Below are 14,494 nucleotides of genomic sequence, written 5' to 3'. Positions count from 1 at the left end.
ATTAGCGTAGCAAAAAGCTGTTTCAGTGTAAGTAGAACAAAAATGGAAATCCTGCCATATTATGAGCACTACAATTTCTCTGATGTATGTGTGTAAAATATATATATAGTTGGATTCATTATAAATAGCTGGGAGTCATGCTGGCATCATAGATAATAATAAAAATAGTGATAAACATAAGACATTTTAAAAATATTTTCATTAATTTTTCCGTCTCCACCAAAAATAGACACCACAGAGCTTTTTCAAGTCCAAGAGTGTATTTTAAATATACATTTATGCATACTTAAAGAATATTTAAGCTACAAATTTACAATCCTGCATTTTGAAAGGTTTATTCGTGGAAAAGCAAAATAAATGCGTTTCCACGGGCAGACACATATTTTCCAGACCAGAACTGTAGATGCTCTGCGATTGATTCTCAACTTAAAAACATCCTTCTGCTTAATAATGGCTCATCTTCACTGCAGTTTTCTATACATGAACTTTGACCATACCGTACGTCTATAAATTCTCTGAAACATTTATAAACCATTCAATTTTGTTGTACTATGTACAATGATAATAAAGTATCTATTCTATTCTATATGAAAAAATATTGCAGTCTCAAGGCCTTTTAGTATTTTGTAAACCCACTATGTGCTCATGGCATAGGTAAATGAACAGCTTGATGTGAATTTTAACAAAAATAGATAATCAAAGATTGAAGCATGTAACCTAAACATTCAAGCAAAATCAAAGCCTATTTATTTTTTAATTTGCATTTAATATTCAGACAAGTTTACACAAATCTTTGATGTCTAGCTTGTACACATGCCAAGGCAGAGATACATCTCAGGCTTACGCAATCTTCCTCCCCTCTTGCCAGCACACGGGAAAATTTACTGGATTCTGGTTATATAAATGGCTACATGAGTAGGCCCTACTCAGTTCAGTATGAAAAGGGACAGAGATTCTTGTCTTCAGTCTCTGTCCCACATTAAAAAGTTCTACACACAGCAGGAAAAAAAGCTCAATAGTGTGCTCTGCTGTGTGTACAACCTGAATGCTAAGAAAACTCTGTTTCAAAAAACAGTGAAAGAAAAGGAGCATGTACAAAGAGAATTCGCCAAGGAGAATGATTTTTTAAAAGAGCTAAAAATGTCATTTTATTTGCTTTTTGAAATCTGGGTACTATTTCAAGATACTATTATTTGTTGTTTTTTGGCCCGATTGCTACGTAAGTCTACATAAGTATACTATTTAAAAAAGAAGGAACAGGAATCACAGAAACACATTATTTGATGGTGAAACTGAAGTAGGTCTATTGTACTAAATAGTTTTTAAAATTAAGTTTAAAAGTCATCTAGCTAGAGCATTAGAACTCTAGTCAATCTGCAAATGAAATCCTTAGAACTGGAGAAAAAATACTGCATACCAGTTTTTGTAAGCTCACCGATGTTGTAGCAAGTGAAATTCAGAATGACAGATAAAGTAATTCATATCAAACTAATCACCACTTTCACAACAAGTTCCCTAACCAGTTTCGTGCCTGAATGGCATATGAGAATTTGAGAAGTGTGTCCTAGCACAAAGGGAGTCCAGAATAAGAATGATTTCCATTGCAAAACAGTTTGGATATACAAGAATGAGACTTAAAGGGAGTCAGAATTGTGCAAAATATTCTTCATCATCTAATCCACAGCTGTATTAAATTGGCATATATCACCATCTCTTTCCCCATCCTCTTAAGCAGAGATGGGCACACTGGCAGGATCTTCTACGTTTTACTAGAACCCCAGGATAAACTAACCAGAAACAAGTGTAAAAGGGACAGTGTTCTCGGCATTATGGAACAGAGTGCCTCTAAGCACACACTTAACTCAGAAATTTGTTTTCATTACAGTGGTACCTCAACTTATGTGCACCTATTGTTACTTATCCTTCAGGATACGCACACAGTAAACCCAGAAGTATTTTTCTGGGTTTCGCCATGTGCGCACACACAAAAGCGCTCTATTGCGCCGTGCGCATGCGTAAAACAGGCACCTCCAGTTGCGGAAATCTTGGGATCCGACCGGAGCTTCGGAATGGATCCTGCTGCAACCGAAGATACCACTGTACTAGAACTGAGTTCACAGTCCTGTCAAACACTCCACTCCTGGTGCCCTGCATTCTCCAAGTTTTCTTCATCCCAACAATCTCAATTAGGAGAGAAATAAAACTCCTGTTCCATGCACTAGCATACTAGACCAGGGTAGCCAACAAGGTGCCCTCCAGATGTATTGGACTACACTACAATCAGCATTATCAATAGTCAGGGAGGTGCGAGTGGAGATCCGGAAGGTCCACATTGGGTACACAATGTGTTAAGTGGTGCAAGCAGAATGACATTCACTTGGACTCCTTCCCCCTCTCATCCTCCTGCATGCCCCCTAAATACGAAGCATATTTGGGGACAGTTGGGGGGGGGCAAATTTGGAAGGAGAGGAAATAAAAAGTGCAAGCAAAGTCATTCTGCTCATGTATTTATTTAGTTGAAAACTATACATATTTTGCCTATTAAAAGTATTACTGATTAAGGTTGTTTTTATCATTGAGAGACTTTCACACTTCACAAGTTTTAAGAGAAGCTTCTGAGGTTTCCAAGCCCATAGCTCTGTACAGCAGAGCTGTACCAGCTACAAATTAAGCAGGTGCTTAAATACAATACAGTGGTACCTCTACTTACGAATTTAATGCGTTCCGAACGCACATTCATAAGTAAAAAAAAATTGTAAGTAGAATCCCATAGGAATGCATTGGGAGAAAAAATTCTTAAGTAGAAGCAACCCTATCTAAAAATTCGTAAGTAGAAAAAATCCTATCTAAACCGCATCAAAGATGGCAGACGGAGCTCCATTCGTAAGTAGAAATATTTGTAAGTAGAGTTATTCGTAAGTAGAGGTACCACTGTACTAGTTTCACTAAGCCATCATCTAACAACTTCATTCAGTTTGCAAAGAAGGAAAACGGTTCTCATTTTCATCTGAATTTTGGTGCAACCTTCAATTATTTAATGTGTGTTACGACAGAGGATGAGATGGTTGGACAGTGTTCTCGAAGCTACAAACATGAGTTTGACCAAACTGCGGGAGGCAGCCCAAGCCATGCCCGCAAATAAACATTTTGCTTTGAACTTCATTTTTACTTTGAGCACAGGTCAGGTGGCAAAAGAAAATGAGCTGCCTGTTGTCAGGAGCTAAGGGAGCCCATTGCTGTTCTTTACCCCTGATTTAGCTCCTGGGTTGGTAGAGTATTTATATTATGTTAGAAGCAATTTGAAAGAATTGTTTTTTAAAAAAACAGCTTGCAATGCCGTCTATACATCCAAACAAATTTTATATTACGCTTCTCAAATGCCGGTTCCTTATGCCACAGGGCAAACTGTTTTTGAAACCACAAGGATTTTCAGCAAAGCAGTGATATAGCAAGACCTGCTTTTCAAAACAAAATGTCCCACTGAAGATGCCCAAAGTAGCTCTTTGAATCCTGCCCATAGATCTGTTTATTAGAGCTAAACATGGAAAACATGATAACGAAGTTTGTGTTGAAAAAATAAAATTATTCAAAAATTTGGCTAGTGCCCTTCGTTCATTATTAATACAAAAAGAAGCTGCAAAATTTTTTTACTGTTTTGTAAAAAACAAAAGCACAACATTTCATGGGTTTACTTAACATTCCATGCGTATTTCTAGTAAAGTAGTTTTGGCTGATATTCAAGCTCTCCAGTTATGAAAACACAATTCAGTATAGGGAAACACACAGATATTTCTTCTTTCATAGGAATGCATAATACTCACAAACATTCTTTCTTGGAAATGTAGATAAAATGTTTATGACTAGTTTCTAAAGGACAACATACTCAGCTTTCCTTTAAAAAAAAATCAAACAAGAACAGATGTAATCTGATTAAAGTAAGCGCCTGTTAAAATTTAATCTATATATATAATAAGGTGACAAATGTATAGTGCCACATGGCATTTTAAAAAGAATTAGGGTCACACGATCAAGCAATTTACAAAAAGCAGTCTACAGATTAAAGCGATGGAAATGAGTGCTGAAGACCACTCCCTGCAAGGCCCTTTCCACCTGGCCTAGGGGGTGGGGCCCAGACTCAACCTGCCTGGAGGATGTGCTGGTTGATGATCTGCCTTGGTCGTGCTGGTTGATGATCTCCAGCGAGCTAGGGACAAGGGTGAGAGCTGTTTCCTAGTTCTGCTAGATCTCTCAGTGGCCTTCGACACCATTGACCACGACATCCTTCTGGACCGGCTAGAAGGGCTGGGAGCTGGGGTCACTGTTATTCAGTGGTTCTGCTCCTTCCTCCTGGGCCGTGTCCAGAAAGTGGTGTTGGGGGGATGAGTGTTCAGGCCCCTAGGCTCTCACTTGTGGGGTGCCTCACAGCTCCATCGCCATCCCATGCTTTTTAACATCTACAGTATATGAAGCCACTGGGAGAGATTAGCAGGGGGGTTGGGCTGGGTGTTCATCAGTATGCGGGCGATACCCAGCTCTACCTCTCTTTTAAATCAGAACAGTGAAGGCAGTGAATGTCCTGTGTGAGTGTCTGGAGGCAGTTGGAGAATGGATGGTGGCTAACAGATTGAGGTTGAATCCTGAAAAGGCAGAAGTACTGTTTTGGAGGAAGGTGGGTGTAGAGGACTCCCTGGTCCTGAATGGAGTAACTGTGCCCCTGAAGGGCCAGGTGTGCAGCCTGGGAATCATTTTGGACTCACAGCTGTACATGGAGGTGTAGATCAGTTCTGTGTCCAGGGCAGCTGTCTACCCACGCAGGCTGAGACCCTACCTGCTCGCAGACTGTCTCGCCAGAGTGGTGCATGCTCTGGTTATCTCCCGCTTGTACTACTGCAATGCGCTCTATGTGGGGCTACCTTTGAAGGTGACTCAGAAACTACAACTAATCCAGAATGTGGCAGCTAGACTGGTGACTGGGAATGGCTGTCAAGACCATATAACACTGATCCTGAAAGACCTACATTAGCTCCCAGTACGTTTCCGAGCACAATTCAGTGTTGGTGCTGACCTTTAAAGCCCTAAACGGTCTCGGTCCACTATACCTGAAGGAGCGTCTCCACTCCCATCGTTCTGCCCAGACATTGAGGTCCAGCTCCAAGGGCCTTCTGACAGTTCGCTCAATCCAAGAAGTGAGGTTATAAGGAAAGAGGCAGAGGGACTTCTTGGTAGTGGCGCCCACCCTGTGGAACACCCTCCCATCAGATGTCAAGGAAATAAACAACTAGCGTATTTGACTTTTAGAAGACATCTGAAGGCAACTCTGTATCCGGAAATTTTTAATGTCTAATGTTTTACAATTTCTTACGTGCTGTAAGCCGCCCAGAGTGGTTGGGGAAACCCATCCAGATGGGCCGAGTATAAAACAAACAAACAAACAACAGCAGAGGCAGGGGGTTAACAAGAAAATAACTTAATTACCAGTATTGCAGTTATTCAGATTTAGTTATAACAACATATGGAGACCAGTGGGTTGTACCAACAGCTTCAATGAAAAGAAGAGGATAGGTTTGAAGGAGAAGTAAGTACATTGGCACCCTGGAAGACAGTTCCATGCATAAAACAGTAAAAACATCATCTGTGAAGAACTTTAGATGGCTGAGGGGAGTAAAAGGTGGTCAAGCTAAGGGGCACAGATAGAAATGTATACGAAAACTAGAGAGATAAAGAAGGCAAGGCCTACATGGTTTTAAACGCAAGGACAAGAAGCTTGAACAGGATTCAGGAATGGACAGGAAGTCAGTGTAAGGATTTAAGGAGCGGCATTATAAAGAAGTAGTGAATGATTCTGGCAGCAACAGAGGTGAATGCTTTGGCAGCAAGTTGCTGGAAAAGCAGTAAACCCAGGTGAGAGAACGGTAAACCAGAGGAGGAAATTATGTAGTAATCAAGGAAAGATATGACCAGGGTGAGGCCCAGAGGGTTGTTGTTGTTTGTTTGTTTGTTTTTGCTGAATCAAGCAGCAACAGTCATGTTTTTATAACGGGAAACACACCATAGTTTGTCAATGGACTAGATGTGGGAAGCACAGGAAGCAGTCAAAGAAAAAGTTTCTGCTACATGCCTGCTCAATATTTCAATGGGTAAGTAAAATGAGCAAAGGAAAGAAGTGCTTGGAAAATGACAACAAAGCAGAAATATGTCTAGGTGGAAATATTAGAGGCAGCTGGAGATATGAAACTTGGGGAAGGGAGAAAGCTTGGGGGCAAAGCAGTAGAAGTGTCATCAGCGTGTAGGTGGTACTGAAAATCACAGGATGTGGGCAGGCCACTCAGGCAGCGCATGCAGCAAGGGGCAGCTCACACTTTTCAGCCAGAGGGATGCATTCAAAAACTCAGCCAACCTTCCAAGAGTCATATGGACTCTTTCTCATAATTACACACAGGTGCACACATGCAACCCCTACTACAGTGATAGGTTGAGAAGAGATACTGCAATGTCTCCTCTCAGCCCTGTGCTACAACAGAGCAATTTCTTAACCGTTGCACTGGGCGGAGTGGAAAGGTTTGAACTTCTCATCTGAGATCTGTGCTGTGATGGAGACTCAGATCGCAGACAAGAAACCGTGACTGAACTCACTGGGTTGGCAGAATTCATCAAACTGCTTTATGGCCTGGCCCAGCTTGTAGGCGCACCACTCCTCATAAATGCAGAGCGAAGTGGAGAGGGCCAAGAATACTTTCCTGAAGAACTCCAATGAAGTGATGAAAAGGAGAGCAAGAGCTTCCCAGTAGGAAAACATTCAGAAGGTGCTCAGGAAGATCAAAAGAGGCCGAACTGAAGACAGAATCATGGAGATGTAAAAAGACATGCAACAAAACAGAATTCCCTGTTTGCCAATGATGGCAGGTAGAATACTTCAGGACAACCCACTCTGAGCTTTCCGTAACTTGATATTAGCTACAGGTGAACTCTCCTTAATTTTTTCAGTCCTGACATGCAGTGTGCTAGGAACTGGAATTGAAAAAGCAATAGCACTTGGGACCACTGCAGCAGCCCTTGCTAATACTTTTATTAAGTTCTGAAATGCAGCACTACTTTAGTCCTTACGTGCTACAGTGGAGCATCAAGATGACAGAAAAAGTGGGTGGGGGAACTTCCTTCTCTCTGCTCTTCACCAATATTCCTGTTTAAGATTAAGAATTGGGAAGGGAGGGGAGGGCTAGTGGAGGCTAGGAGTAAGGTAACCAGAACACCTGCCCCCCCCCATCCATGTGTGTTTGTGTCATGGAATTTTGCCTGTCCATTGAGATGGCCGTTTAAAAAATCCAGAAGTTAGTTTACAAAACCAGCCTGGAGCAAATTTTGACAGCACCCCTAATCAGTAGTATGCATCTCAAAAGAAGGCAGGCGAATTATCTCTGCAAGTATTTCTCAAATAGATCATGAAAAGCATATTATAGCTAGCTTCCTTCTGAAACAAGTCTTTTCCTGACTTTTTTTCCAAATATTTCTTTCCCTTGATCTATCTAGGCAAACATGGTTATAATTAGTTTAGTAAGATCAATAAAAGCATATGATAAAATAGAAACTCTGCCTGCATACACCACAGGAATCATAGTCTTAGCCCTAGCCCACATGCCGTCATGGGAAATCCTGCTGACAGTTAAGGAGTTCTGCCAGAAGATATTGCTTGTTCTGTTTTCCTTTTAGCACCAGCATACTGTACAATAGTCACAAACAGGAGCAAGATCTTTAAAACAAAACACAAAAAACAAAATGCTTGACAGTACATTAATTCATAAATGCTTTGGCAGCATTTAAGTAAGCTTCCAAACATGACTATGATTATTTTAATTTTGATTGTACTGTATTGTTTCTTTGATGTTTGCTGCCCTTGAAGTGTAATAAAACAAACAAATAAATATGAATGAAATTTTGAACATGTGTGCACAGGGATCAATGTCAAAAGCTATAAAAATAAACTTTGCATTCTTGCATCCACCACAGTATTCTAGTCATAATGTTTTCAAAGGCATAGTAAGTAACAACATGTTTTCTGTAGCACTTCCCATGTGTAAAGCAACTTAATACAACATCATCTCAATCATGCAACTGTACAAAGTGTTACTATTTTCTAATTTGTAGACATAGGAAAATAAGTGATTACAATTCATCCCAAGTCTTCAGCTGAAATGCAGTTTGAGCTCCAGTCTTCAAGACTCAGTTTCAATGTTTTATCCATTCAACCACGCTGGCTCTAGACAAAAAAAAAGACCTGCAGCTTTTTGACAAGTAAACTCACTACATGAAATCACTGACAACTGTTAAGAGGGTGGGTGTGTTTAGCTTCTTTTGTCACTGGTACTAATAGTGCCTAAGTTTAAATACTATTATCAGTTCAATTTCAGGCATATTTTATCAGCAGTTAGGCCTACTAAACTTTCAAGTTACTGTACAATGCATAGGATTTCAGACTTAGAAATAACATTTTAAAAACTTGTTCAAAGTTTCCTAAAAGTCACGTTTGTGACCGTTTTGGTTGTTCTTATTAAAGGTACTGCGGTATGTAACTCTAGACTCTGGAGTTTTTTCTTATGCACCAACACAACCTTTGCTTTTAATGTTAGATGTTTGGAAAGTTTTGTTTTGTTTTCAGCAAAAGAAGCTGACAGCTTTCTATTACTGTATAGAGAGGGAGCCAAACAACCCTTCTGCTTTTTGATGATTAAAGCTTCATATACAAAGCTTCATATACAAAGGCACATCAGGATACTGAATGGTCCCAAAGCAATTTTAGTAACAATACTTATTAATGTCAGAATACAAGATGGTATGCCTTAAAAATGCTGCATTTGCCATAACCTCTAAAAGAAACAAAATGTCACAGAATAGAGCCAGAATGAACTGTTGCAATACCGTTGTTGTTTTAGATTTTAGCTCCAGAACACAACACCTAAGCATTATTGGGGGCAGGGGGGATTTTCTACTCTTATTAAGTAAAACAACCTAATAACACGTTACCCATGCAAAGCTGAGATACTGCTAAGTCCTGCCTGCTTACTTATTTATTGTTGGGAACCTTCCCACCCAGAAAAAAAAAGATTTAGAGGTCAGAATCCGTTGCTGTTATCAGAGGTATAGGAATTCAAGCCACAATCTGCTAAAACAAGATACTGAAGGGAGAAGGAAAGAAAACAGTCCTGGCTTCACGGCATTGCGAAGGAGAAAATGCACCCCCCCCCCAGTGTCTCCTGTGAGTGAGAACAATGAGGCGCGCTCGATACTATTCTCGCCAGCCTCCCTTCCCAAAAAAATGACACGGGACAAAATGGAGTTGCGGTGTATCCCCAGAACCGGGAACGGTCCATCCCTAAACTTGCAATCCTTGGGGAAGGAAGGCGACTCGGGGAAAGAGCGTGAAAGGGGGATGGCCCTCGCTCCGAGTTAAAATCGCAAGGCCCCCTCGAGATGCTCTTTCCCGGAGCCTGGACTTTCCCTTCCCGTCCCTTCCCTTCCGACGACCATTTCTGCAGGCCCCGCCGCCTTCAAGCAAAGGCCGTCCCAGGACACGGCAGGGATGTTGCTAAAGGGAGCCTCGTTTCGGAGGGAGGAAAAGGGGCCTCCTCGCCCTTCCTGACCTGTCCCGGGGGTCGATCCACGACGTCTGCCGGGTGTTGTGGTCGATGTAGAAGACGCGCCCGTCGTAGTCCCTGGCCTCCTCCCAACCGGCGGGCAAAGGCAGCTCCGAGTTCTCCCGGCCACGCGGCGGCCCGACGACGCCTCCGGCAGCCGGCTGCCCCATCCCTTGCCCCATAGCGGCAGGAGCCTGTTGCTGCGGCGGTGGCGGCTGCTGCTGTGGTGGCTGTTGTTGCTGGCGCCGCCGCCGCCCTCCGCTCAGCCACGGCATGGCCCTGCCGCCACTCCTGCCGCTCCCGGGCCGGAGCCTGGGCGGCAAGCGCTCCCCTTCCAGCAGCTGCTCTCCGGCCGCGGCGCCTGGGCCGCCCTGCGCCGCCTCCAGCACGGACTAGCGAGCGGCCCGGCCTCGTGGGACACAACTGGGGCCGCTCCCCGGGTTGCAGCAGCAGCAGCGCCACCGCGCCGGGCTCTTCATCCTCTCGCTTTCCCGCCTCCACACCCCTGGTTGGGCCCCGGGACGAGCCCAGCCGCCGCTGCCGCCGCCGCCGCCGCCGCCTCCTCTGGCCCGAGGAAAAGCGAGAGCGCCGCCACCGCGAAATTCCCGCCCTTCCTTCCTCCCTCTCGGCCTCCCAGCAGCCCCCGAGAGCGGCCTCCTCTCCAGCAGCTCAGCCTCGCAGCCCCGTCGGCTCCCTGAGCTCCATCCCGCCGGCGCCTGCCCCCGCCATCTTTCTCCACTCGGGCAGGGGGGAAATAAAAAAAAAACCCAGCTAGCTCCCTCCGCCTCCCGCTCCGCCCCGTCGCCTCTTCTCTGGCGCGGCGGCAGCAGCAGAGCTGCTCCCTCGTGAGGGAGAAAAAGGGGGAATTAATTGGCCTGAGAGGAATGAGAGGACTCCGCTCTGGAATGGGGTCTGAAAGGACGAGGGGAATTAATACAGCCTTGGGGGGGGGCGTCGTCGTTTCTTTTTAAAAGTTAAAATAAAAAACACGCATAAGGCAAAGTTGGGCAGGTTTTCCCCCCGACGTTTGCGCTCAAGAGCACATGTTGCCTGGGAAGCTGGTCGGATATCAGGTATCCTTGCAAACGAAGGATGCTGGTATCCTCCTTGCAAACGTGTGAAAGAGGCCCACTGATGCCCGGGATGCCAACTTGAATAAAGTGTTGAGGTTGAATCAATCACATGATGCGGCGCGCGCGCACACCATTTGAATGGCAATGGCTATTAACTTAGGGGGGGGGCTCAAATCTTTTATTGGGGACGACCTCAGCCTCTAGGAGTTGGGTCTTATGACTGGCGCTGAGGCTCAAGGCACGCTTTATGCATAGCCCTGTACACATCTAGTTGGGAACGAGTGCTCCTCCTGTGGATTCGTTCCCTTTTAACAACACTGCATGGAATTGCAGCCCAACATGCACAAGCAGGGAGGCAGAACCTGGCACCCTCCAGGAGACTCCCAACACCCACCAACATGATTCATGGTAGGGGGTGGTGGGGTCTGTGGCCTAACCACATCTGGAGAAGAAACAAGCTCCCCATCGCTCAGCCAAAGTGAAAGACAAGAAGAAATGAAGAGCCAAGCTGAGTCTGGCTGAAGGACCAGTCTCTTCCAGCATCCTGTTCTCATAGTGGTTGACCAAATGCCTGTAGGAAGCCTGCAATACCGTAGTACTCCATGGGCGTAGCCGGGGGAGGGGCAGCTGCCCCCTAAGTCAATCAAAATCAATACATTCAATACAAATCTCATTCTGTCCCTCCTAACAAAAGCCTATCCCCCCCCCCATAAGAATCCTGGCTACGTCCGTGTAGTACTCTGTCCACTTGTAGTTCACAGAAACTGGTATTCAGGACCCTAGTCCCAACATTAAGAATGGAAAGCGTAATGCCGCTGGACAACAAAAGATTTAAAGACGCTTTAAAGGCAAATCTTTAAAAAATGCAGTATAAGCACAGATAATTAGGAAACACTGGCCTGTGAGCACTCCAAGTAAAGAATAGGCTAGCTAGCCTCTAGCAAAGGTGTCATGGACTTTGAAGAAGCCCAAACTCAGGACAAAAGGGAGAAATGAGCTAAGATGGAGGCACATTTGACAAACCCTCACCGTGATCAACTCCCGCCCGAAAAACTATGTCCCCACTGTGAAAGGACGTGTGGATCCAGACACTTTTGGACACACCATTCAGAGAGCCAGTGTGGGAGCATGAGAGCTGCTGCAGGGGTGCAAGCACCTCTGACGGGGGTGCGAGAGCCACCACGGGCTATGAGCACCGCCAGCAGGGTGCTCGTAGCGGGTGAGAGAGCCACCACGGGGTGCAAGAGCTGGCGTGGTGGGGGTGCGAGCACTGCCGACGGGGGTGTGAGAGCCGCTGCAGGTTGCGAGCACCGCCGACGGGGGTCTGAGTGCCACTGCACCGATACGAACTGTGGGAATTTTTATCACACACACCCCTTAGGGATGACACCTGGGGTAGCCCGCCCCCCCGCCCCCCTTGCAACGCCCCTGCAAAGAAGAAAGAAGATTCAGAGGGATACTGCTTCCAACAGTGGAGGTGGAATACAGCCATCATGACTAGCCACTGAAAACCATGGGGGGGTGGTATGGTTTTGTTACCATGTTGTGTATTTCTTTGTTTTTATATTGTAACCCTCCCTGTGATCCTCAGATGAAGAGCATTCTAGACATTTAATAAACAATTATTATTATCTTCCATTAACTTATTCTACACACACACACACACACACACACACACACACACACACACGATATAAGCTTTTTCACAAAGGTCTATATCGCAGTTATCTCTGACTTTGCAAACTTGCATGCCAATACTAACTATATTTACTCAGAAGGGAATTTAGTGTAATTTACTCCCAAGTAAGTATACACATTGTAGCCTTGGAAATTGCAAGGGAGGCAACACCTGTAGTGACTATATTAAGAGGACAGAGGAAGGTTGATTTCATCCAAAGTAGGGCTTGAGGTGGACCTTGTGGGTTTCATTTAAAAAAACAAAAAAAAAACACCTCTACCTTTTCTCTCATAATTAGAGCATTGGTTTCCAGGTTCTTCACCCTGGTCTTTAACCACAGTATTGTCTGTGGGGGAAAAAAAAGTATGGCTGAGTCATAGCTGATCTGAGGTTGCAGAAGCCAAAAAAATAGAACCATGATATAACTACAGTATCAGTGAAGAGTACTTTACAATGAGGAAAAAAAGAGTCGCACTGTTCATTCCCTGCACATCTCATGTAGATTTTTCTCTGTGTGCACACAACATGCAAATCATACTTGATTACTGAAATGTCTAGTCTGCCCCAACTTGAAGATGAGAGCAACAACACACACACACACACACACACACTGGAGAGCTGGTGTGTAGTGGTTAGAGCAGGGGTAGGCAACCTAAGGCCTGTGGGTGGATGCGGCCCAATTGCCTTCTCAATCCGGCCCGCAGACAGTCCGGGAATCAACGTGTTTTTACATGAGTAGAATGTGTCCTTTTATTTAAAATGCATCTCTGGGTTATTTGTGGGGCATAGGAATTTGCTCATTCCCCCCCCCCCAAAAATATAGTCCAGTCCCCTACGAGGTGGACCGGCCCATGGCTGAAAAAGGTTGCTGACCCCTGGGTTAGAGTGTCCGACTAGGATGTGAGAGACCACGGTGAAAACCCCCACTTGGTCATAAAGACCACTGGGTGACCATGGGCCAGTCACTCTCTCAGCCTAACCTACCTTAGAGGGTTGTTGTTGGTGTAAAATGGAGAAGGGACAAGACTTTGAACTCCTTGGTGGAAAGGTGTGATTAAATGCTATATAAATAAATAAATAAATAAACCATTTGTGTGTATGTAGGGCAGGGGGTAAGCATATTTTTTGATTCCAGGGGCCACATATGGTGGGTGGTGACTTGGGGGCTGCAGAGCCATGTGTATACGCACACACATTATGCAAACACACAACCATCCCCATACACACATTCACATACACTGACTAGGGAATCATGGAATAATGTTGTTGGCACCCATCTGCACCTTCGGGCATAAACTCAAACTGTTGGAGAGTTACAGCACTTGCTGTGGCTGTAGAGACTGATAGGGGAGAGAGAGAGAGAGAGAGAGAGAGAGAGAGAGAGAGAGAGAGAGAGAGAGAGAGATGTTTTGTTGCAGCTGGAGGCAGCTGGAGGCATTGGTTGTCCTCTTCTAGTCACTGCTATGGATACATGATCTGCCAGTCTTCATGTCATATTTGCAGGATGGAAGGATGTGCAGATTGGAATTTTCCACCAGCCCTGTAGCACAATAGCATTAGACTGCTGAAGTGGGGCCTGGGTGAGCAAGAAACTACCAAACTTGAACAGTACCCTGCGGAGAAGGGAAGGGAGTTAACCGTCCCTCAAAATGTACAGCCCTGGTCCTATTTTCACCTTCTTCCAAGATACTTTTAAGGGCCAAGGCAAGCGTGACATTATTTGCATAAGTACAGCTAAGGTGCACATTTTTGGGTTGTATACATAGCAGCTTGGGATGGGTTAGACAGTAGAAGGAAAAGTTTATTCTTTCTGTCCCTGCCATGGTCTTCACAAAAATTGCCTCTCTTAGGCAGCTATGCTAAATGAGCTTCCAATAAGAACTTCCCTTGAAATGCAAATAAATTTGGAGAGAATAATTTTGCTGGATTCCTCCTAGTTGTTGGGCCTCATCTCTGGGAAAAGGAAGATCTGCCCTCAGATGCTTCTCTGTAGCAGTGGAGGAAAGGTCTGTGGCCCCTGCTGCTTCAAAAATATTACTTTGTGGCACACATTCTTTATTTGTAATTGTAACCTTATCTATCAGTCCTCCTAAACCAATTGCAAACTAGCTGAT

At 44.6% G+C, this 14,494-nt stretch overlaps 1 protein-coding gene across 2 annotated transcripts in view; it reads right to left on the bottom strand.

The window, feature by feature from the left end:
- WWC3 (WWC family member 3) overlaps positions 1-10,180 on the bottom strand; it is a 59,818-nt gene extending 49,638 nt beyond the window's left edge. For both annotated transcript variants that reach the window (XM_060273486.1, XM_060273487.1), the window contains exon 1: positions 9,636-10,180. In XM_060273486.1, coding sequence (XP_060129469.1) covers positions 9,636-9,904 — 269 coding nt within the window. In that variant the 5' untranslated portion in view covers positions 9,905-10,180. The remainder of the gene's footprint in view (positions 1-9,635) is intronic.
- Between the last annotated feature and the right edge of the window lie 4,314 nt (positions 10,181-14,494).

The sequence above is a fragment of the Zootoca vivipara genome, chromosome 4, assembly GCF_963506605.1.
Source record: "Zootoca vivipara chromosome 4, rZooViv1.1, whole genome shotgun sequence".
NCBI lineage: Eukaryota > Metazoa > Chordata > Lepidosauria > Squamata > Lacertidae > Zootoca > Zootoca vivipara.
The sequence above is the reverse complement of the archived record's forward strand: the minus strand, read 5'-3'. Positions and strand labels throughout refer to the sequence as shown.